Source organism: Vipera berus (genome assembly GCF_964194415.1).
Source record: "Vipera berus genome assembly, chromosome: 2".
Classification (NCBI taxonomy): domain Eukaryota; kingdom Metazoa; phylum Chordata; class Lepidosauria; order Squamata; family Viperidae; genus Vipera; species Vipera berus.
This window is the reverse complement of record NC_138203.1, coordinates 258350465-258375908: the sequence shown is the minus strand read 5'-3', so window position 1 is coordinate 258375908 and position 25444 is coordinate 258350465. Positions and strand designations below refer to the sequence as shown.

At 38.8% G+C, this 25444-nt stretch overlaps 1 protein-coding gene across 1 annotated transcript in view; it reads left to right on the top strand.

Moving 5' to 3' along the window:
- PTPRG (protein tyrosine phosphatase receptor type G) overlaps nucleotides 1-25444 on the top strand; it is a 702650-nt gene that overhangs the window by 557271 nt on the left and 119935 nt on the right. Inside the window, exons 7-8 of the mRNA XM_081320042.1 lie at nucleotides 5149-5306; nucleotides 10844-11036. Of these exons, the coding sequence (XP_081176168.1) occupies nucleotides 5149-5306; nucleotides 10844-11036 (351 nt within the window). The remainder of the gene's footprint in view (nucleotides 1-5148; nucleotides 5307-10843; nucleotides 11037-25444) is intronic.

Sequence of the window (25444 nt, the reverse complement as noted above, 5' to 3'; positions counted from 1 at the left end):
AGCAGGTTCTTTAACCACATGAGGTTCTTTAGCATGTTGATGCCAACAAAAATATTGACATGCTCATTACTTGGGGAGAAGTCATTGTGATTGTGGGAGAGTGTCTCCGTAACAAATTATTGAATATGGCCCTGAGTTACTGCCCCAGAAAGAAGTATAAGAGCTCCCTGCAGTGGGCTAAAGACAATACTGAGGTGTGCAGTGAGTGGGAAAGACATCAGGAGGGACATTTCAATAATTTAAGCAGCAGCGAGGAACGTTCAGAAAGCCCAACCACTGCAACGTGGCATTCCGTGCGTGGCAGCTGTCATGTCTTCTCTGAAGGATGCTTCCTCTATGGTCCAGAAAGATCTCAGAGGAGATATTGACAGCTGCCCTCAATTTTCATGCCCAGTAGGTAACAAGTCTATTTCTCACGTTGGCCATTTTGCATTGTTTACTCTCCGCCTCATCGCCAGGATTATATTCAGACATATGCCAACTGCACATTTCTGGTTTTTATCCTCTCCTTTTATGATCTGAGTTTGGCAAGATTTGTAAGTCTCCCAATTAGCAGCTTATTTGGAAAATGAAATGAAGGATGAAAAGCACTTGTGCTGCATTTCACACATTGGCTAAGCAGAGAGAATGCCTCTCTGTAGGAAAAAAAAAGTTAAAGGTGTGAAGTGTGAGAGCCACCGGAGGAACTACAACATTTTCAGCTGAGTTACCTGCATTACTTATACTTGAAAAGGTCTGAAGGATTTAAAAAATAATAATAAATCTAGGCCATACTGTGAAAACCGGGTGAAAAGACGTCATATTAACTTAACATGCACTTTCCAACTGAATTGCCAGACACATAGCAATCCGAATTATTCTCCTTCTTAATACAACTGTTGTGGTTTTAGTTATCATTGTGCTTAATAACATGGATGTTCTCCGGGAATTAGTCTTAATTCTTTTTAAAGCCAGTGTATTAGAGGTTACTATCAAATCTGTTTGCCAAGAAATTTCTAAAAGCACTAGATGAACATATGCTTTGAATTCCCTTTTCTGACTGTTAGGCATGTTTCCTGTATTCCCAAAGACCGTACTCCTTTTTTCCCCTCCCTTCTGGTTAGGAACATATCAGTCTGAAAATTACTAGAAGGTCAAGACAGATTATGTTATTGCTCCTTATCCACGCAAATTTACCAAATATCTCAATAAAAAAAAAGGTGAAGGTAAGACAACAACAGCACAAGGGAAATCAGCCTTCACAGCATGGAGGAAGCTTCTTTGTTGGGACAGATTCTTGGTATAAGGCATTTAATAAGAACCTTGCTGTTCCCCTTTTTTATGGCAACAGTGTGGAATCTGACCGGTTAATCATCAGAACCGCAGGGGATAATTGCAAAAGAACCAAAGATCTCTGTCTTTGCAAATGGCTTGTTCTTTTTAATTTTTGTTTTATTTCTCTAAAATGTAAATTTTAGAAACGGAAAATAGAGGTTTCTGGAAAAAAAAGTCTTTACGTGAAAATGAAATTACGTATTTTTTTAGTCCACATTTGCAAACAGGAGAAGGAATAAAATTGAAAAACAATTAATGTCAAATGGGCTGCAATACATTACTGGTGAAATGGGTTTCATAGTTTTATACATTTGAAGACCTTGATCTCTTTCTGTTGACCTGCTAAATTGCCTCTAACCTACTTTATATCAATAATTATGAGGATGGGATGCAGCGAATAAAAAAAATTATATAAAACAGCAGTAGTTCACAACCAGACATAAATTTCATCCATACAGAAGCAGCTTTAACAAAGCAATGAATAAAAACTACTCAGTTGCCTTCAATATCCCCCTCCCCCCCCAACAAATAGGGAAGACAAAGACATCCTCAAGTCAAGCTTGGTTTCTTTGATATGTTCATATTGGTAGTGTATTTTTGGCAACAATACAAAAGTAGTTCACAGTTCCTTCCATTCTTTTTTTCAGCTTCCTAGAGGGAAGCCTGAGGATTGTAGGAGAGCAGGCAGAGCTAGAGGGTGGAGTTAAACATGCCATCACTTTGGAGTCCTTGCATTGCCACAAGAGATCCAAGTCCAGCCTCCCCTTGAATTCCATTGACCCTTATCTAGGACCAATTTAACGATGACCATTAGTTGACTAGATTCTTGAGGATAGGCTTCAATAAATCACTTATGCCGCAACCTTATGAATGGTCCTTGGTTCTTTGCCCCTTACATGGATTTCCTGATCCATGTCCTGATGGTTTTACATGGAAGTATTAACCAGGTCCCACTCTGCTTCCCTGTTTGGAGATCAGTCAGGTTTGGCTAGGCACTGCCACCATGGAGAGCATGATCAGTCGCAATAATCAAGACAAGAGTATGGATTCTCTGTCTTTATCCTGACTTTGTATCCCTGTAATATGAAAGAAAGTCCACTCTGATATTCTCCAGACTACAAGGGTCTGGAGAAATTTTATTTTCAAAAGTCTGGTGTGTATTTGCAATGGTTGCAGCATCCCGGGGTCATGTAATTATCATTTATGACCTTCTCAGCCAACTTCCAGCAAGCAAAGTCAATGGGGAAAGCTGGACTCATTTAAAAACCACATGATTCACTTAGCCACTGCAGTGATTCGTTTAACAATCATGGCAAAAATGGTCATAAAATTGGACATGACAACTGAAATTCTGGCCTCGACTGTCATAAGTTGAGGACTACCAATAATTTAATAAACAAAATGGAGGTTGCCAGAGAAAAAAAGCTCGAACTGGAATCTTGGGGCAGAGCATGTAAATACAATTAGGTTCTCAGATGTTCGGAACAACTCTCTTCTTTCAGGAGACCTCTAATTCTGTAACAAACTATTTTATCTAAATCTAATCCAGTTTTCTTCTGATAATACCAAACTTAAGAGCACCTATTTGACCATTATTTGGACATTATACGGACAAATGTGTTCTGATAGAATAATCAATCCAGTTAAAACACTTCTACAATTATGTGCACCCTTCAGTAATCCTCTATTCCTGCTCATATTTCTGTTTTGTGCAAGATTTACTGTGACACAGGCAGCTTTGCTTTTCACCCAAACCAAATGGAAGCCTGTCCAATTTAATCTCTTCGGCCTTAGATGTGCCGTTATTCCAACCACAGTAGATGGGGATGCTCCAGTTGCACCATCCTCCATCACCAAATGATGTAGTCACAAAGCACAATGTCGTGGGAGCATGTTGCTTAACGATGGCAATTCTGGTGTTGCCATAGTAACCCAAGGACCATGGAGGTTGTTCAGCGAATACCACAGGATTGCAACTTCCAACTTCCTGCCCACTTTTCCATTGACTTTACTTATGGGAAGCCCATGGGGATGTCAGAAAGTGCAATCAGGTGACTGTCAATCATGTGTTGCAATGACACCATTGCCGAAGCTGGGGTGGGTGCGGTTTCGGCATGATGCATCCGGGCCACAGGCCAGCAGTTTGAAAACCCCTGCCCCAGATGAATTAGGACAAAGCACATTTATAATGTATTTTAAAAACCTTTAGGTTGCTTTGCAATGCAAAGCAATTAGGGAAAGGAAAGGAAGGAAAGTCACCATAACACCCTTGTTTTCAAAATCAGCTTTGGGGCACCTGATGTCTCATGTGATGTTGAGGCAGTTTTATGGCCCACATATTATTCAAACATTATAGCAGTTCCTAGTTTTTTCCAGCTGTAAACAATATTAGAACATTCACTGACAGACTTGACGAAATATTTATATGTGTGGGCATTAACAATTTTCAAGGGCTTGTTGATACCTGTCACATTTCAAATGCTTTGCCTGAAATTGCAAACTTACAACAGAAGAGTAATGCTGATAAATAAGTATACTGGATTTGAATTTGTTAAAACAGAATATATATTACACTAATTATATGCTCTTGAAATATGCTGTTGGCTTGGACCACTGACATGCGATGCGTACCCGATATGGAAATACTATTCCACAGCTGAACAAACAGCTCTTCTCTGGTTTGCATAATATAAATCATATTTGTCATAAGTTTTAACCGTGAGTCTAGTTGATGAAAGATTTGATCTGTGTTTGAGAAACCTGATCTGAATATCGGTTCAGTATGGATTTGTGGGTATGCTCTTTCAGTCTTATTTCTGGTGTTGAATCAATTTGTCACTGTAACTTGCTATGCAGGTTGAGCTTATTACAAATACGCTAATATTACCTCTGAATTTCTGTTAGTGGCAATGGCAGTGGTATCATGGACATACAGATCTGATATAAAATCTGTTCATTCTAACAACCATTGGGTTTTATTAAAAAAAATTACAGCATTGTCTGTTCCATATATGTATGTATGTATGTATGTATGTATGTATATATATATATATATATATATATATATATATATATATATATATATATATATATATATATATATATATATATATATATATATATATATATATATATATATATATATATATATATATATATATATATATATATATATATATATATATATATTATATATATATATATAACACTGGATTGTTCATTCCCTACTTTGTTGGATGGAGAGGCCTGTATATCTAAAAAGGAAGTCATGTAAATGTGGAATGTTCTAGATTGTTTTAGGGAAGATTCAGTCCTACACTGACTTCATAAGACCCTCAAGAAAGATAAGGATTGCCCATAGCAACAGGCGCTTTTGCTACGTACAATTTAAAAGATCTACAGAGTGCCCTTGACTTAGGATCACAATTCAGCCTGACATTTCTGTAGCTAAGCAAGACATTTGTTCAGTGCGTTTTGCCCCATTTTATGACCTTGCTTGCCACAGTTGTTAAGTGAATCACTGCAGTTGATAGTAGTGTGGTTATGAGTGAATCTGACTTCCCCGTTGACTTGACGTGTCAGAAGGCTGCAAAAGGTGATCACGTGACCATGGGGATGCCGTGCCACTCATGTGAAAAATGCTCAGAAGTCACTTTTTTCAGGGCCGTTGTAACTTTGAATAGTCACTAAACGAGTGGTTGTAAGTTGAGGACTACCTGCACCTTCGACAAGCAGAAAATAAATGTGTTGGAGCTCATATAAAATAGATATTGGCCCTTCTTGCAATGCCCATTGTTCTGTCTTTTATGTGTTTCAAAACATTTTATTTTACAGAGAAAGAGACCTTCTTGGACCCTTTTGTGTTACGGGATCTCCTGCCAGCTTCTTTGGGAAGTTACTATCGGTATACAGGGTCGCTGACTACACCTCCGTGTAGCGAAATTGTGGAATGGATTGTTTTCCGAATGCCTGTCCCCATCTCTTATCGGCAGGTAGGTTGGTATTATAAGCAGTTTGCCTGATTCATTATTTTCTTTGTTTTGTTTTGTTTTTCTTTTTTAATTTAACCCATTTTTTTTCACCACATGTGTGTGAGACTTCATCCCTTCACCCACCCAACATGGCCAGCAGAATTTTAGGAATTGAATCTGGAGTGTGCTGGATTGTAAAGGTTTAGTGGTCCAGTGTTTAAGGCACCAGGCCAGAAAGCAGGAGCCCATGAGTTCTAGTCCCGCCATAGGTATGGAAGCCATCTGAGTGCCCTTGGGCCAGTTGCTCTCTCTCCCAGTCCAACTCACCTCACAGGGTTGTTGTTGAAGGGAAAATAGAACAAGGAAGGTATCTTGGATCTGTTTTCCACCTTGAGTTATTTCTAAAAAATAGAAATAGGCAAGATACAAATAGATAAAATAAATAAAATGTGCTGTAACCAGATTTCATCTCCTTTTCTTGGGAGAGTAGAAAAGACTTACCTCTGTCTCACAAAAAAAACAAAATATATTCTTGATAGAAAAAGGAAGCAATCTGATTTTGTTTTATTGTTCTCTGAAGCTCAACATTAGCCACTCCACACAAGAAGATAATAGAACGCGACATCTTATTTCCTTTTAAATGATTTTAGCTATTACTATTCTGTTCAGATATATTTAAACCACGGTATAAATATTTACACAGAATTTTTCATTCTTTTTCCATCTTCACATTTCTGCTGGAAAATTCTGCTAAGTCATTTTAGGTGTGTACAGACACAGATTTGATAGTTTGAGATAATTGCGCTGAGAAAGTAATGTTTTTGCTAATATACCGTCTTTGCCTATTGTTAGAACACCATGAAACTTGCATTGTGCTGGGTCTGAAAAGGGTATACAGATCCTTACAAGGGTTTCATAGGAGGTCTTACTAGAGAACACACAAAATAGCACAAGGCAACAACAGATAATTTCAGTGAGAGAAGTCCTAATGTAGAGAATATTTAACTGTTTAGCAATCAAAGAGGCAATGGCATTTAGTCTTACTTTTCAAAAAAAAAAATAGTTAACACTTGTCCTGCCTCTTTTAGTTGCTAGTGTAAATACATTTCATTGCAACAAAGGCCTCTTGGTAGACATTAACTGTTCATGGAAAAGTCACCAATTTACATGAATAAATGAGTATAAATCTTCAATAACCCATATGAAGCAATTGAAAACATCAAGATGTCACCCATCCCACTACTTCTCAATCAAGAGGGACACCAAGTTCATATGTCTTCCTTGACTATTGTTCTGTCCTGATTTCTCTATCCAATGAGGTCAAACAATGGATTAAATCAAATATTTCAGTATTTGTTCCCAGAGTTCACATTAATAGGCAATAGCAGTAGCACTTAGACCAGGGGTCCCCAAACTGTGGGCCGTGGGCCGGTAGTGGGTGTGGCCTGCTGTTCACCGGACCGCAGGACAGGCTGGCCAGTGCATGTGTGTTTGCTTGCACACACCCCTCGCTTGTGCTAGTGCTGCGGCCATGGGGCACAAAAACAAGATGCCGCAAAAATGGGCCACCGCTGTGTCTTAGGGAATTAAAATGGACTATCGTCGTGCCATGGGGCACAAAAATGGGGCACTGCCACATCGCGGGGTGCGAAAACAAGGCACTGCATCATGCAAGAACAGGGCAGGGCTAGTGAGTATCATGAGGGCACTAGCCCCACCCCGTTTGCCCACATCTGTAAAATGCTTCCCCCTCCCTTTTCCTTCAGTCCACCAAACGAGAAACAGTAGTGACCTCTGACTTAGATCACTGCACAGTGCTTTTCAGCACTCTCTAAGTGGTTTGCAGAGGAAACTTGGGAGGACCTGTGTCCAAATCTATGCAGTACTTAAGACATCCAGGCTCTCTTAAAGTGTATTAAGACACTAGGCAAGGTAATTGGGAGAAGAAAAGAAAATATATGTATATGTGTATAGCAATAGCACTTAGACTTATATACCGCTTCACAGTGCTTTACTGCTCTCTCTCTGAGTGGTTTATAGAGTCAGCATATTGCCCCCAGCAATCTGGGTCCCCATTTTACCAACCTTGGAAGGATGGGAGGCTGAGTCAACCTTGAGCCAGTCAGGATCAAACTCCTGGCTGTGGGCAGAGTCAGCCTGCAATACTTCATTCAAACTACTGTGCCACCAAGATTCCTTGGTTATGGTTCAAATATTATGATATTTGTAATGCTCTTTGGGTTATTCTTAGAAGTGAATAACTGTGGGATGCCTTTATAGTATGTTATTCTAGTAGTGTCAAAGGAGTATTATTATTGGCAGGTTAAATCAATATATCTCAGGTTGAACGCTTTAATTGAAGAATATGGCCCATAATGTACCATACAGTCTAATGTGGGTCAGTAAATAGGTATTTTTCAATTTCCCAGTCTAGGGCAAAGAGAGATTTGGTTCCAAATTACCCTGCTGATCCCCAAACATAAGAGAGGATGGGAATCTGGGTCTCTGCTGATAATCCAGCACCTTAAGCACTAGTTCACACTGGCTTTTTAAATGTCCCCAAATGTCTGACATTATAGCAGTTTCACCAATGCAGTGAAAAGTTCACAAATCACATGTGGCCTAGTGGCGCTCTCTAGCAACACTTGCTAAATCAACTCAAGTAAACTTTAGAAAGACAAGAGGTGGTGGAACATTGATAGCAAAAGATTAAACTTGCCAAGTTCTTTCTCTCTGTGTGTAATAGTGTGCGCTCAAAATTAAATTTAGCTTAGTATAAATGAATGAAATATCTCTAATACGATTTTTATGTACTTAATGACTGTTTCCTTGTGCAGCTTTAAAAATTAAAAAAAATGTTCACACTCCTGGATTTATGTGCTCACTTTTGTAGGCCGCCTGTCCCTAAGATTATGCATCTTTGCTATAAAAACACATCTGCAGTGTCTCTTTTGCCTTCTTTCTGTTAAACAAAAGATTCTCTGCTCCTTGACTATCATGCTGAAGGTCTCTTTAAATGATATTTTCAATTAAATTCCTTAAATGATAATGTGAATCAAATTCTTATAAGGATGAGGTTCAATTATCTCCTAGGCCAGGGGCAGGCAACCTCGGCTCTTTTATGACTCGTGGACTTCAACTCCCAGAATTCCTGAGTCAGCTATGCTGACTCAGAAATTCTGGGAGTTGAAGTCCACGAGTCATAAAAGAGCCGAGGTTGCCTACCCCTAGGCTGTCTTATAGCTAGAATATATCTACATAATCAAGATATTTAAGTTAAGGTAAGGAGATTCATCTGCTGGTCATAAAAAGCAGACTCATTTGGGATTCCTGCTTTACAAGAACATTATCCAAAGGAGAAATATTATTTAAGAAAACAAGAAAAAACTGGAAGAAAGGGAGACATAGCTCATCCCTTGTGAGACAGGATGGCATACCTCAGTTTTTCTCTGTCTGCTAGACTCCTTCTCCTTTTAGAAATTATGTTTTTACAAAAAGTTTCTATTTCTGTGGCTGCAGCCAAAACGTCAGCATTTTTTATAGAAAGTATTTTACAAAGGGGAGTGTGCCAATCTGAACATGCCTTTAATGTGCCAATTTTTCTAAAATGCATCCTACTTACTAGTTTTTGGACTGTGGCCTTCATTCCAGAAAATGTTAAATACTCCCGGCTGAAAATAAGAGGAAACTTGATAGACAAAAGTTCTATTTTTACTCCAGCTGTGGCTTCTGCTTGCAGACAAAACGTATGCAGGTGGATTTCTTTCCCAGCCCTTCTTTTTTTTTTCTTCCCCTGCACATTTAGAGCATGTTTCTCAACCTTGTTAATTTAAAATTTGTGGAAGTCAACACCATGCTGGCTGGAGAAATCTGGGCATTGATGTCCAAACATCTTAAAGTTGCCAAGGTTGAGAAACACTTAGAGCTAAGTTACCTTGGGTTTTTTTTGTTTGTTTTTTTCCATTTTATTTTATTTTTCACAGTTCCTTTAATATACCACAAACTAACCAATGAAATATAAACATTTTTTCAGGTATTTAACATTTGTTATATCAGTAATGCTGTAGGTATTATATATCGCCATACATAAATACATACACGTAAGTTTGGGTGCTGCTCGTCCATTTCCCCTTTCACTGTATCCACCCTCCTCTCTCTTCCCTCTTCTCTACTTTCTTTCTCCCTTTCTCCTTTCTTTCCTACTTCCCTCTTCTTCCTCTCCTCTCCTCTTTCCCTCACCACTCCCCTCCCGTTTCTCCCCACTTCTCCTCCTCTTTCCCTCCAACCTTCCTACTTCCTTCCCCCTCCTCTACTCTCTTCCCTCTCTCCTCTCCTTTCTTCCCTCCCATTCCTCTTCCGATACAATTCAGGGGTGATGTCCGAGCAGCTCCTCTCCTTGGATTTTCAATGTCTACATTAGGTATGATAATATCCTTATCTCCTCATTTTTTCTTCCATCTAAATTAGTGTTAGCTGTCTTTTAAGCATATTCACCCACTCATAAAATTTTCCCCAAATTTCATAATACTCTGACTCTGTCTTATCTTTAATTATCATTGTTAATCTATTCATTTCTGCACATCCCATTATTTTCCTGATCACCTCTTCTTCTGGAGGAGCTTTCAGTGCCTTCCAGTTTTGTGCAAACACAATCCTAGCTGCAGTGGTTATATGAATAATCAAATATGTGTTCTCTTTGCTATATTTCTCTGTGTAAAATACCCAACAGGAATATTTCTGGTCTTAATTCTATGTATCATCTTTTCTATCCATGATTTGATTATGTTCCAATAGGGTTTTGGTTCTGCACACGTCCACCACATATGATAGAAAGAGCCTGGTATTTGATGGCATTTCCAACATTTCATAGATCTGTCCTTAAACATTTTAGCTAGTTTTTCTGGAGACATATGCCATCTGTAGAACATCTTGTACATATTTTCTTTATACGCTGTCGCCATTGTCAGTTTATAGTTTCTTTCCCACAATTGCTGCCATCTATCTAATTCAATCGTATATCCAAAATTTCTTGACCATTTTATCATTGACTCCTTTTTTTTAATAGTATGGCTAGCCTGCAACACCATGGGTATGGGATCTTCTATAAAGAAGAAATGGGAATATGGGAATATGTCATACCTTGAGCTGTAATTGATGTTACACTGGAATGATTGTGTATCCCACTTTGGCAGAGTAATAGTAGTAGTAAAATAAAAACACAACACAACATAAAATGAAATGGAGACAGAGCGCAATATATATATATCTTGAAGCCTCTATAGTAAGGAGAGGCTAGGAAATAATCTTTTCCTTGACTCTCTTTGACATTAACTTTCTAGAGCGTTTTCTTGGCTGCCTGGCAGAATAGCAATGAGGCTAGATAAGGCTGCTGGCAGGGAGTTCAGTGGGCAGACGTTTTCCTGTTTGATTTATCAGTCTTGGCATCAGGACTTCCTGCCATTTTGTGTTATTATCAGCTGCCCACATTTCACCACATTGTTTTTCTAATTAATGTCTTTTTTCTCCTCCTTTCCCCTTATCCTGATCGTGGCTTTCAGCTGGAAGCCTTCTATTCCATATTTACCACAGAACAGCAAGATCATGTGAAATCTGTGGAATACCTACGGAATAACTTCCGGCCTCAGCAGCGTCTAAACAACAGGATTGTTTCCAAGTCAGCTGTGAAGGATGCTTGGAACCAACTTTTAACTAGCATGTTCGAAAATCCACTGGGCACCGAAGCCTCCAAAGGTACAGTGACTTTGTCCATTAAGGATCTGGGGAAGCATCATCCCTTCTAGGGGCAGGGGGAGGAGGAATGATGGCCCTTTCGTGACTTGTGGACTTCAACTCCCAGAATTCCTGAGCCAGCATCTTTGTATACATGGAGTGATCAGGGAAGCATGGCCAGGAAAGCACAGGTGATCATTAGGCTTTTGATCAATGTACTTTGTTTTCAACACATTTCACATCACTCAAATAGCAGCGCTCAGGAATCTTGGTTAGCCACTGCCTCATTTAGCGACCATTTATAGTTACAGTGGTGATGGAAAAATAACTCTGCAACCAATTGTCACATCTACAACCTTTGCAGATCTGTAAAGCAAAAGAAACCTGAAGTAAGACTGTAAACACAGTTGAGATTTTGCTTAGCGTCTGATTTGTTTAATGACCAAGTTGCCAGTCTCAACTGGCACTAAAGAAGGACTGATACATACAGATGAACTAGTAATAAATCCCACGGGGGATTCACACACGCAAACACATACACACGTGTCGTGCTTTTTCCAATGAATTGCCCCTCTTCCTGTGCTTGTGTACAGTTTTTTTTAATGTTATATAAATTTGACGGCTTGACGGTTCAGATGGAAAAAAAAACACAACAGCAAAAATTAAAGTTACTGTTCCTGAGACAGTTTCTGTTTTGTCACTACCAATCATTTTGTTGAAACTGCAGACTTTTTTTGCCGCAGGGCAGGGAGGCCAGGCACTTTTGTGAAAATATCAAAAAGCAGAGTTTTTAGACCACCTTTTAACTTTACTGTGTTTCCATGATGATGTTGCATTAAACTGCCTGCTCTCTGTAGGAGGCCTTTTGGGTGCAACAAAAATGCCAGAGAGACATGAATCCCCATTTAATCAGTTCAGGAATTTTAGATACATCCTGCTTTTTCAGCTAAGGTGGGTCCCCAAGTATCTATTAAAAACCTGAAAACACTCAAATCTGTGGTGCTGGAGTAGGTTGGCTCAGTACAGCTTTAAAGGCATTATTGTTAGACCTGCGAGGTAGTCCAGGGTAGAAGCACAACCGGGTCTTTAGTGTAAGGTTACCTTAACAGAATAAATGTTCTCAGGCTCCTTAATGACAGCGTGTTGGTGGCAGATTGGAATGGGCTTTGTAACATTATCAGAAAATATGAATATTTATTGCTGATGTGTTGGCCACCTATGGGCCCCCATGAAAGGTAATAGCTTGCATTAGAATAAAATAGCAAATTGGACTTGGTTTTTTTTATTTTTTTATTTTCAGAGCAACCCTTAGAAATATGCTGCATAGAATTACAAAGATTTTCCTGCTTTGAATGAGTGCCTGCATTCCCATGTTAATAGCTGCTGCAAAAATGTTACGGCACCCTTATGTAGAGTGTTTTATTTATTTTATTGGCATCTGGGCTCAGTAAGAATGGTTCTGAATTCGTTACCCAAAATAAAAAGTAGCTCCATAGAATTGTATCCTATCGAGAGCAAAGATTACAAGCCAACTTTTGGCATTGTAGAAATAAATGGATAAATAATATGGGGTAATACATCGAGAAATTTAAATAATTTTGCTTTATGGGTTAGCATTACATCTAAAAACAATGAAATGGCTAATTCAGCAAATGATTTTCTTACAACATTATGTATAAACCTAGGTAGTTTTTTCTTGGTTTGTGGCATTGGCTATAATGGAGTATGTGTAGCTCTCCAGATATTGTTGAACTACAATTCCCAGGATCCTCATCACAGATCATGTTGTCTGGAGTTGGTGAGAAGAATAGAATAGAATGGAATGGAATGGAATGGAATGGAATGGAATAGAATAGAATAGAATAGAATAGAATAGAATAGAATAGAATAGAATAGAATAGAATAGAATAGAATAGAATAGAATAGAATAGAATAGAATAGAATAGAATAGAATAGAATAGAATAGAATAGAACAATAGAGTTGAAAGGGACCTTGGAGGTCTTCTAGTCCAATGCCCTGCTCAGGCAGGAAACCCTATACCAGGGGTGTCAAACTGCCGGCCCAAAGACCGTATGCGTCACGCCAAAACCACACCCACCTCATTGCCAGCAATGGGGAAAAAGTCACGATATGTCGTGACACATCATGTAACATCGCGAGTTTGACACCCATGCCCTATACCATTTCAGACAAATGGTTGTCCAGTCTCTTCTTAAAAACCTTCAGTGTTGAGCACCCACAATTTCTGGAAGCAAGTTGTTCCACTGATTAATTGTTCTAACTGACAGGAATTTTTTTCCTTGGTTCCAGGATGCTTCTCTCCTTGATTAGTTTCCATCCATTGCTTCTTGTCTTACCTTCAGGTGCTCTGGAGAATAGGTTGATCATTAGAACACAATACTGAGCTGCTGCTAAGGTTGCCTTCTGTAATGGTACGTAAGAATGGCCTTGCAGAAAGGAGGAATAGCTGCAGTCTTGAGAATGGACTGATAAAATTTAAATAGGAAGAAGGAACAGCAACAAGGTGGATGGACTCAGTTACAGCGATGATGGATGTATCATTGGAAGACCTAAAGGGCTTGGGGAGCCTAGGTTGTCACTCAGAATTGACCCCGTCTTGATGACACATGATTAATCAATCAATTAAAGCAAGTGCATTTGAATTTTCTATTTTCCACATTTGTAATTTATGCTTCCTCCCAAAATGAGGGATAGGTATATTTAAATTATTGTACTTTAATTTTTCCTCAATGAAAGCTTGAGTTGACAGACACCAATGGCACCAGTGTAGAAAAGAACATATATCAGACACTACTAAGGGGTTAATGTGTCTTCCCAATTGATGAGATTGCACAGGATTACCTACGGGAGCACCTACTGCCGGCGTCAACGTCCCTCCGTCCTGTACGTTCCCACAGAGAGGGCCTCCTCAGGGTACCACCGGTCAGAGAATGTCGGCTGGTGACCCCCAGGGGGAGAGCATTCTCGGTGGGTGCACCAATCCTTTGGAACCGCTTACCAGCTGAACTCCGGATGGCCCCCGACCTTCGCTCCTTCCGGCGTGATCTAAAAACCTATCTATTCGAACAAGCCGGCCTGGCCTGATGGATTTGGGTTTTAAAATTATTTAACTAATGTATTCTTATTTTATTGCCCTGTACACCGCCCTGAGTCCTTCAGGAGAAGGGCGGTATATAAATCAAATAAATAAATAAATAAATAAATAAATATGGCAGGAAAATAGTTAATTAAAACAAAAGAAAAGCAAAATTGTGATAGGCAACTTTACTCCATTATAATGATCCAGATCTCTTCAATTTAAGACTTGCTCTGTTTCCTGTATTGCCTGTCTAAACTAAAACCCCTGACTTGAATTGTAAAATTCCTGGGCAAATTCACTTTGATTCATATTTGCTATGTGTGGAGCATTAAGTAGCTGGATAATTGTATTCAGTGCAAAGCTATTTCTTAAGGTCTGATACATGCAAAACACTTTTGTGTGGTTAAGATTATTGACCCCTCTGGATGATTGCCGTAAGGCCATGAAGTTAGCAATCATAAGTACATTGCACACTGTTTGCAGTATAATTGTGCAGCTCAGCCTGAAAGAGACACCGGTTCATTGTATATTTCATTTCATTTGAGAATTTCTAGATGCGAATTCTGCAAAAAGGATCGCAGTACGACTCATTAAAAGACTTTTCTCCCCTTTAAAATAGTACTGACTCCATTATTATAGCAAAATTATTGGCCAGGATTTGTTCTTGGGCCTATATTGATGAACTTGGACTAGATGGCTCTACAGAAAGATTCGTTCCCTGAGCTATTCTTTGTTCCAGCTACTGTTTATGTCACCATGGATTGGATGGCACTGTGAACTCTTTCAAAATCTCGGCTTATGTCAAAATGGATTCAATCTGTCTTGAGTAATGCTTGTAGGAGAGCGTAACAAAGGTTTATGATGTCAAAACTATCTTTAATGTAGCCAAAATTGGAATGTGAATCCACCTAGAGGTCTGGCCTAAGACTGCTGGTTTTTCAACTTTGGTTTTGACTAGAGCAGAAGTAGGCAACCTTAGCTCTTTTATGACTCGTGGACTTCAACTCCCAGAATTCCTGAGCCAGCATGGCTCAGCATGGAAACCTCTCCCTTTCTCCTCAGCATGGCTGGCTCAGGATTTCTGGGAGTTGAAGTCCACGAATCATAAAAGAGCCAAGGTTGCCTACCCCTGGACTAGAACTAACTTTACATCTCATGATTCATTAACTGAATTTAACTAGCATTTGCTATTATCCTTTCCTCCTGGTCAGTGAAAACAGTCATTGTAAAATACCAGTATTTCTTCTAACAGCTTGCAGGTATAGGCCACCTATTCTGGCTTTCAGTGGGCTGAATAAGATAATGAATGTTTATTTTAAGCTTGTTCCTCCTTTAGGGTCTGTCTGAAGCTAAAACTGTGCCTACAGTGACAAATGCCATGCACCTCTCCAGCTTGTCTAGTGCTAAGTGGGAAACAATGCTTGGTAGATTTTTACAGACTTAAAAAAAAACAACCCACCTCTCTTCTAGTGTAACCAATCTAAAATGAATGGTCATACAACACTCTGAAGGTGACAGAGCTGACTTAAATTTCTTGCTGAGAAACAGCAAGGTGATGCTTTCCAGCACTTGCTTCAAGCAAAGGTGATGAAGAATAAAATAGCTGATCAGCTGAATGGTGTGAACTACTGTCATGAAAAATTAAATAACTGGAAGTTGGGATCCATGAATGGTGTTTCAAGCTGGATATTCTGGGGCTAAATCTCTGCATTGAAATAGCTGTTCCTGTAGATTATTTCAGAAACAGTCCTCCATGGGTGGTGACCATACCTTGGCAAAGCTTGGCCCTATTTTGTTTGCCCCCACTGTTCCTGTAAATAATTTGTACCATTTACGCAGCTATGTGCCAAATTGTTGTTGTTGTTGTTGTCCTCTCAGTAATCACATCCTCTTTTTATTGCTTGTTTTTGCAGCCTGTGATATTATATTTTGACAGTTTTATATGGGGTATGTTATGGTGCTACACAGTTCTTCTCCATACGGCTATATATTGCAACGATTAAACAGAGATTTGAAGAGTGATTAGTCTTCCAGTTAGCTCCATTTTAATTATCTCCTTTCTTGTCTGTTCAGTTGTTTCAGGGTATCAGGATATCCAGTGTTTCATGCTCTGTTTTATGCTTACCCAAGAAGTAGCCTCTTAATTAGGAGCAAAATGCATTTGGGTGAACGAGAGAGATTGGACGTCTTTCAATAACCTATTAACCCATGGTTTATTTATTTATTTATTTCTCTGGTCGGTTGGGTCTAGTCAACCCACTGAACTATACATCCATTACCGAGCTTGTATTCACAAAATACACTGAGTCACACATTAGCTAATCGCATTTTATTGTAGCTGCAGGTCAAAACTGAGTTCCAAAACAGAGACTCATAAATCATACATGAAATTAATTATCAACCTTATCCTCTTGGTTTTCAGCAGTCTCATGTAACATTTTGGCATTCAGCCACGATTTGATTTTATCAAATCAATGCAAAAACTCCCTTGCTGACGCCTAGTGTTTGTCAATATTTTTGCAGCCCTGATATGGTACTCCTAATCATTATAGCCTGCAGAAATCTTCACCTTGGAGTTTGCATGGGTGTGCATACAGCACCTGTCAAGAACACCTTAAAAGATCTGTCTTTTCTTGGGCTTATGGATCCAAGAAAAAACAAGCTTTAAAGTGCTCCTTATTGCATGATCACAAGTGTTCTATCTATATCACATTTTGCCCCTTATCATTGCATCTGTGCGTAGTCCTACTAATTATCAAAGTTCACACAATGGCCCTTGGGGAACAATCTAGTTCTTACCTAAGATTTAGTTCTTCTTTGGTTGTTCTATGTTATCTACGTAGAACATGCCTTTGTGGCTCAGTAGTTAAAGTGCAGTATTGCAGGCTACCTCTGCCCATAGCCTGGAGTTCAATCCTGATAGGGCTCAAGGTTAACTCAGCCTTCCATTCTTCCGAGGACCCAGATTGTCAGAGGCAATATGCAAATAATGCTTATATTGCAAGCCATCCAAAGCACTATGGGGCGGCATATAAGTATAAATGCTATTATGTTATATGAGAGTCTGAGTTACGGTTTATCTATGGAACCCATCAGAGAAGACAGCTCTAGATCACCCAACTGTTGCAAATTATGAGAGATGGCATGGGAACTGAAAGCAATATTCTGTGGTAAATCCCACATAATTTTAATACTTAAAAGGCCTTATCAAAAATAAAGATGAAAGCTATGAAGAGATCTCAGCAAACTTTAATGATTTTTAGAAACCTTCCCCCCCACCCCACCCCCAAAAATATTTCTCTTGTCAAAGTAAATAAAAAATGATTTTTAAAATTGTTTAAAAGGTGAAAAGCTAAGTCCTCATAGATCTCAAAACAATGTTTAAATTTGATCTGGCAAGCAGAATAACTCAACTGGTATAAGATTTATTGATTCTGGTCTGATATATAGTAGTAAAACCACACATTCCAGATTTAGTAATAAGGAAAGACTCCAACTCCTTTAGTGCCCTAAAGTATAATTTCCTTGGGTCTCTACTCCAAAGTAAAGGCTGGGAAGTACTGATAAGCATTTAACTCAGGGGTCTTCAAACTTGGCCCTTTTATGACTTTTGGACTTTAACTCCCAGAATTCCTTAGCCAGCGTGCCTGGCTGTGGAATTCTGGGAACTGATTTAACTATTTCTTCTTTATAGTGTCATTTCCTGTTAAATGTTACTGATAATACTATCAACACAGCATCTTACCTGAAGATGCTTCACTGACTGAAATATTTGGTCAACTCTACAACACTGTGTCCATAGCCCTCAATATGCTTAGGACTCCAGCTGTCAAAAAAGCTCCAGAGATAATATCAGATATAGACTATTAATCCATTTGCCCATTCTGCTAGGCAATTATGACACGATCTTTATATTTTAAATTAAGCTTTATATTTTAAATTAAGAATGTTGAAACTCTGCTTAGCTAGATCCCTTGTTTTTACCTCTTTTCTTTGCCTGTCTCAGAAAAGAAAAATATGGTGAAGTAAAACAATATTCCTTATATCATCTTTTTCTTCAGGTAAAATATACCATAAATTGATATGCGACTATGGATGGTGTAGACAGAGTATCACTCTTTCCCATTACCCTACTAGTGTCAAAAAATATTTCCGTAATTGGCTTTTCTGTTCTCTTTCTTCTGCACTGAAACATTTTTATCCAGGTTCCTCAAATAATTGGATTCAAGTTGGCTTCTGCCCAATCTCACCCTTCTTTCCTTTCTGGAATACCGTGTCTGTTGGAGGAACTGATTTTAGTTTTCCATCTTATGAATTTGCATTTAGGGACATATGCAGAGTTCCTCTGCTAATACAATCTGCTCACAGCACCGAATCTCTTGTCTGATCCCTCTTATCTACACTTGCAACTGAGCACCACCTCATATTTGCAAGTTCACACAGAAAGTACAAAGAATATTTTTCCTTGACAAACAGCCAGTAACCCTATAAATGCCAACCAAGCACAGCTGAATTGTTATTCACAAGGAGTAAAATTAAATATCTGCGTATCCCTTTCTGTTGTCTGATAGTATAAGTTTTGTGGCTTAAAATGTGCATGCTGTTTGTATGTTCCTTCTGTTACAGTGACTTATTGATCAGCATATTAAATGGCATAGCTCCCCTCCAAATTGGAAAAAACCAATAGTAATATAGATCAATCTAAAACCATTAGGTATTCTCCATGAATTGTCCTGAATAAAAAATAATAATGGATACTTAATTCTATTTTACAGTAAAACAGATTTTAGCAACCAGGGCCAGAGGTTATCATGATCAAGATAATCAAAGACTTTTCTATAATCAATGAAGCAGATATTGATTTGGGGAAGGGGGGATTGAATACTGGAAGCTTCCCAACCATATAAGCACATCTAGGGAATATACAATGATTGGAAAGCCTGTGTTCTCCTTGTCCTCTGTTTCAGTATCTCTTGATTTAAAATAATAGCTGTTGTTTACAGAAGCATTTTTGTTTTATTGTCACTAAGGCTTTGGGAGTAGGTGCGCTGTTGCAAGCTTTACGACATTTTCCCGAAAAATCCCCCAGAGGTTCTCTTGACATCAGATTTTTTTTTCCTGGCACAGATCCCTGATTGCCTCCCCAAAGGTGCCCCGCCTGGCTCCTCATCAATAGGGATTTGCCTTTATGTGCTAGCTTTAATTGTAACCCTAGCCTTCTTTAACGAAGGATTGTAATTGAGCACCTGCAAAGTGGTGTTGGCTGTAATCTGTATCTGGAATATTTCTCAAGTATCCCCTTGAATCCTCTCTGTTGCAGGCTCTGCTTTAAAATGCATTCTGCTTCCAACTGGAGCATTGCCCAATTGCTAATGACATTGCAACGCTCTTTGTGATTGTTTGTTTTGGTATTGTGATAGTTCTTGTGTGAATTTAGGTTATTTGGACTATCTTTTTCCTTCATGCGTCTTCCTATATAGAGTTTCTTTGATTATCAGGCTGAGTACTATTTCTTGACTATACAGGTAGTCCTCTTATGACTGGTTACTCAGTGACGGTTCAAAGCTACAACAGACCTCCGCTAGGGCTACTTACGACTCAGATTCAAAGTTCTGACAGCCACCTGCATCCCCCATGGTCACGTGATTGTATTTTAGCACTCAGCAACTGGCTCATATTTACAGCCATTTGCAGCACCCCAAGGTCCCATTACCTCAATTTGCATTTTTTGCTGGAAACTGGTATTTAGCAATAGCAATAGCAGTCAGATTTATATACCACTTCACAGTGCTTTACAGCCCTCTCTAAGTGGTTTTACAGAGTCACCCTATTGCCCTCAACAGAAGAATGGAGGGCTGTGTCAATCAACTTTGAGCCGTTGAGAATCGAACTGCCGAACTGCTGGCAGTCGGCAGTCAGCAGAAGTAGCCTGCAGTACCGCATTCTAACCACTGCGCCACTAGGGCTCTTTATGTACAATTTTCAACAAAAATACCTATTGCAGACAATGGATTCGCTTAACCACTGTGGCGTTTGCTTAACGACCATCACAAAAAGATTGTAAAATTGGGAACAGTCATGTGGTGACCTGCTTATCAACCGGCATGAATAACAATCACAATTTCGGTCTCAATTACAGTCTTAAGTCAAGGACTACCTGTGTCTTTTTTTCTCCAAATCGTTGTCATCCAGCTCTTTAGATTTAAACTTTCATTTTCTCAGCCAGAGGGGCATAAGGATGTACAGCTTCTCCAAGTTTACCCGTTTTATCCTTTTAAAATGTGTTGGCCATATCAGTATGAATGTATAAGGTGCAACTGAAGTGTGCAGGATGTGTGATTCCTCCCCTAGGGAACTTCAGAGAACAAAAGAGCTGCTTTCCCACTCGCTCCCCTTTTAGACAGGGCAATCAGTGATCATTATTCTTATTTTTTCTCTCAGATTTCTTTCCGTCACCATCTGTTTCCATCTATCTCAGTCTAGAAACAGTTACATCCCGCACAAAGGAAGAAAGCAAAGCCACAGTAGCTATGCTGCTATGCTGAGCAGTCCTGGAAACAAACAAGAGATACGGCCTGATAGTCTATATAGAAGCTTTAAATAAAGTAAAATGCATACAGGGAGTCCTCAACTTATAACAGTTCATTTAGTGACCCTTCAAAGTTACAACAGCACTGAAAAAAGTGACTTGTGACCGGTTTTCACACGTACCACCATAGTAGCATCCCCATGGTCACGTGGTCAGAATTCAGATGCTTGGTAATTAGCTCATATTTATGAAAGTTGCGGTGTCTCGGGGTCATGTGATCCCCTTTTGTGACCTTCTGAAAAGCAAAGTCAATGGGGAAGCCAGATTCACTTAACAACAAGTTTGACAAATTTAACAACCACAGTAATTCACTTAAAATCTTTGGCAAGAAAGGTTGTAAAATGGGGCAAACTCACTTAACAAATGTTTCACTTAGCAACATAAATGTTGGGCTCAATTGTTGTTGTAAGTCGAGGACTACCTGTATATACATGCAACCCACAACAATAAGCAGATCTAGAAACAATATTCATAAGGTAGTATAAGATTGGCATGTTTCTATTTGTATTATACTATCAAACAGATGTTTAACACGCTTCAGAACCTCTACATTAAGGTTGCATTCTCTTGGTTCTATTAATAACCAAAATGTATTATGGGGTTAAAAACAGGAAACCCAAAAGACTTTTCAAATATGTTTTCTGTCTGCTTTCTTTTTGCTTCTTCTTTAGTATCTAACACCGTGAATTAAGTGTAGAATATCTTATATAGTACGTGTTATTGCAACCTGAATTAAATATAGTATCCCCTCTTATTTGTGATACTGATGTGAGACATCTTTATATGGGATAGAAACCCATTGATAGAATATATATATATATATATATATATATATATATATATATATATACACATATACATACATACATACATATATACATATACATATACATACATACATACATATATATATATATATATATATATATATATATATATATATATATATACTGTGTATATATATATACTGTGTATATATATATATACTGTGTATATATATATATATACTGTATATATATATATATATATAGATAGATAGATAGATAGATAGATAGAGAGAGAGAGAGAGAGAGAGAGCGCCTTGGTGGAGCAGTGGGCTAATGCCTCCTTAAGTAACACCAGCTGCCTGCAATTAGTGCAGGTTCGAGTCCCACCAGGCTCAAGGTTGACTCAGCCTTCCATCCTTCCGAGGTAGGTAAAATGAGGACCCAGATTGTTGGGGGCAATAAGCTGACTTTGTAATAATGCCGCTTGGGGGAAGGGCGAAAGCCCTAATAAGCAGGCATATACATAGAATGAAGGCTATTGCTAAGCACATTGATTTGTGCTTTAGATTGTAAGCCGCCCTGAGTCTCTGGAGAAGGGCGGAATATAAATGGGATTAAAAAAAAATATCACCTAAGGTCCTTCCATGTAGAACATGACTAGAGTCAAGGATTAGGTTATAAATGTATCTAATATATTTAATATGACATCAGCGCCCTGTAAGAGTGTGTTGCCAGAGTGAAAACAGGAGGTAACTCAGATGTGGGTTACTGACAGCAGGGATTGTTGATCCAGGAAAGGGTGTAACTGGTGCACAACCCACAGCTGCACACAAGCCCTCCTGGAGGGGTGGGTGGCTTTCAAAGGTTGTTCTTTTAAACTCTAACTTTTAACTCTAAATGATAAGGTGGTATATACACAATAAGAAGAAAATCCTTTGGAACACAGGCATATCCAGCACTTTTCTGATCATAATCATAATTTCTTTTCATGTCAGAAAAAGGTGGGGGGGCAGCTTTAAAATATGTTTCAGCCAGGTCCTAGGACATAATAAGAATTGATCCTGTGAACAGTAGCTGGTGCATTATTATGTTCATTGTTCTTCTATCAGTGTGAGAAATCAACTCAGCTGCATGAAGAGGAAGGGATTTTTTCCTTCTGATCTTTGGGAAGGGACCGTATACCGCCAAATTTCTATGGAACGCTATGCTTTTTCTCCTATTACTCGACCGCCTTTTAGCTTACTTTGGCTTATTTTTATCTGAGCTAGGGGGGAAAAAAGTAATGGTTAGCCTTTGGATGGGAGACTCCGTTGTGGGAGCTACGTTTGGAGCTAGGATTGGTCAGTTATGTCCACAACCCAAAATCACATTGCCTCTACTTCATAAGGTGAGAGGGCAATCAGCTTCTTGAAATAGCTTCATCCTATCATACAGCAAAGATTCTTACCCAGCTGTACCACGTCAAATATCTGACTGGCAGGTAGGCAGAGCCAGCCACCACCACAACAACAGCAAATGAGCACGCATCCAACAGGAGCCCAAGAACAACAGTTGCTGCTGCTGCTGCTGCACCATTTGAAAGCAAATGCCCACTTTCTTGCCAGACAAATATGATGTGTATCCAAACCTTCCTTGTTCTGAGTGGATTATGTATGTTCTTGAGATCCAAGAGCTTCTCTATTGATTAAATCCTTGTAGTTTCGTGATGAGTCTATTGATTGAGAGAGCTGCAGACCATACATCCTCTCTTCTCATGCTGGCGAGGCCTGATTTAGATAATGGCAAAAGCGTACTTTAGAGGAGGGGTCCCCAACCCCTGGTCCCTGGACTACTACCGGGCCACGGCATGAAAGCAACTGGGCTGCACAAACAAGCAAAGCCCCATCCGCAGGATGCAGGCAGCACACAAAATCACACACCCTGTGGTCTGCAGAAAAATCTCTTTCCACAGAACCGGTTCCTGGTGCCCAAAAGATTGGGGACCTCCGCTTTAGAGTTAATTTTGAGGATTCTGTCTGGTAGATAGCAGCCAACTTTGAGACTTGCCATCTTCAATAGATTTAAGTGTTCAGAGCAGGAGTACACTGCATTATTTCAGCTGATGGTGACTTATATGCTAATAATAATAATAATAATAATAATAATAATAATAATAATAATAATAATAATAATAATAAGAAGAAGAAGAAGAAGAAGAAGAAGAAGAAGAAGAAGAAGAAGAAGAAGAAGAAGAAGAAGAAGAAGAAGAAGAAGAAGTTGTTGGAAGGGGCCTTGAGGTCATCTAGTCCAACTTCCAGTGTTGGAGCATTCACAGCTTCTGGAGGTAGGTTGTTCCACTGATTAATTGTTCTGTCAGGAAGTTTCTCCTTAGTTCCAGGTTGCTTCTCTCTTTGGGTAGTTTCCATCCATTGCTTCTTGTCCTGCCTTCAGGTGCTTTGGAGAATAGCTTGACTCCCTCTTCTTTGTGGCAGCCCCTGAGAAAGTGAAACACTGCTATCATGTCACCCCTCGTCCTTCTCTTCCTTAAACTAGACATACCCAATTCCAGCAACCATTCCTTATACAGTATGTTTTAGCCTCCAGTCTCCTCATCATCTTTGTTGCTCTTCTCTGTACTCTTTCTAGAGTCTCAACATCTTTTTTACATCGTAGTGACCAAAACTGGATGCAGTATTCCAAGTGTGGCCTTACCAAGGCATTATAAAGTGATGTTAACTTTTCACATGATCTTGATTCTATCCCTCGGTTAATGCAGCCTAGCACTGTGTTGGCTTTTTTGGCGACTGCTGCACACTGCGGGCTCATATTTAAGTGATTGTTCACTAGGACTCCAAAATCCCTCTTACAGTTACTATATTGAGTGAGGTACCACTATATTATACCTGTGCATTTGCTTTTTCTTGACTGTAGCTCACGCCTACAGCTTCAGTGACTCCATCCAGCCACCTCATTCTCTGTCGTCCCCTTCTTCTCTTGCCCTCAACCTTTCCCAGCATTAGGCTCTTCTCCAGTGAGTCCTTCCTTCTCATTAGGTAGCCAAAGTATTTGAGCTTCAGCTTCATGAGCTGGCCTTCTAAAGAACAGTCGGGGTTGATCTCCTCTAGGACTGACTGGTTTGATCTCCTTGCAGTCCAAGGGACTCGCAGGAGTCTTCTCTGTAGATCCTATTACAGTCCTTATTTTAATTTGTTTCTCCCACAAAATTCTAAGTATTCTTACTTGTTAAGATTTTCTCAAAAATTAATTACATTTAAAAATTTAACTCTATTTTTTTCCATATGAACCATCTAGATACAATAAAACAGTGGAAAAAAAGAAAGGAGAGCAAGAGTAAAGAAACATTAAAAATAACATACTACTTAAAATATATATCCCTCCTAAGCTAATATATATTTGTGTCCAAAATTTCTTATTCTTTTTAACCGTAATTAAAAATATGTTTAATCTTTAAATATTCCATTTAATACATCTAGTCATCTATTCCTTTAACTCTTATTCAAAACATTTTTATCCATTATAATTTTCTTAAATTCAATCACATTTAAAGATCTAAAACATTTCCTTTATCTAAGCCATTTCAACTTTTTTGTATTACTCATATCAAGAAATAGAATAAAAGGGGGGGGGAAGCATACTATATTATTTAGGGGATTCATCCCTCTTAGAATGACATACATATTCCAAATCTTTTCTATTTCTTTAACCATATTTAAAGAAATGTTTCTTTTTTAAGTATTCTCTCTGGTAGGTCCCATCATATATTTTCTTGATTTCCACTTTGGTCTTTTTCCTTCCCTTCCCATATCTTTCTTAATCAATGTATTTTGCTGAATCAAAAGGTTTTTCCATAAGTTCGTAAATGTTACTGTAGATATAAAAAGTAAATCAGATGAAGTGTCTTTGTACAGGGCTTCTGCCTTTCCATGTTTGTTGAAAATCTTTTTCTTTCTCTCCGCTTTTCTTATCATTTAC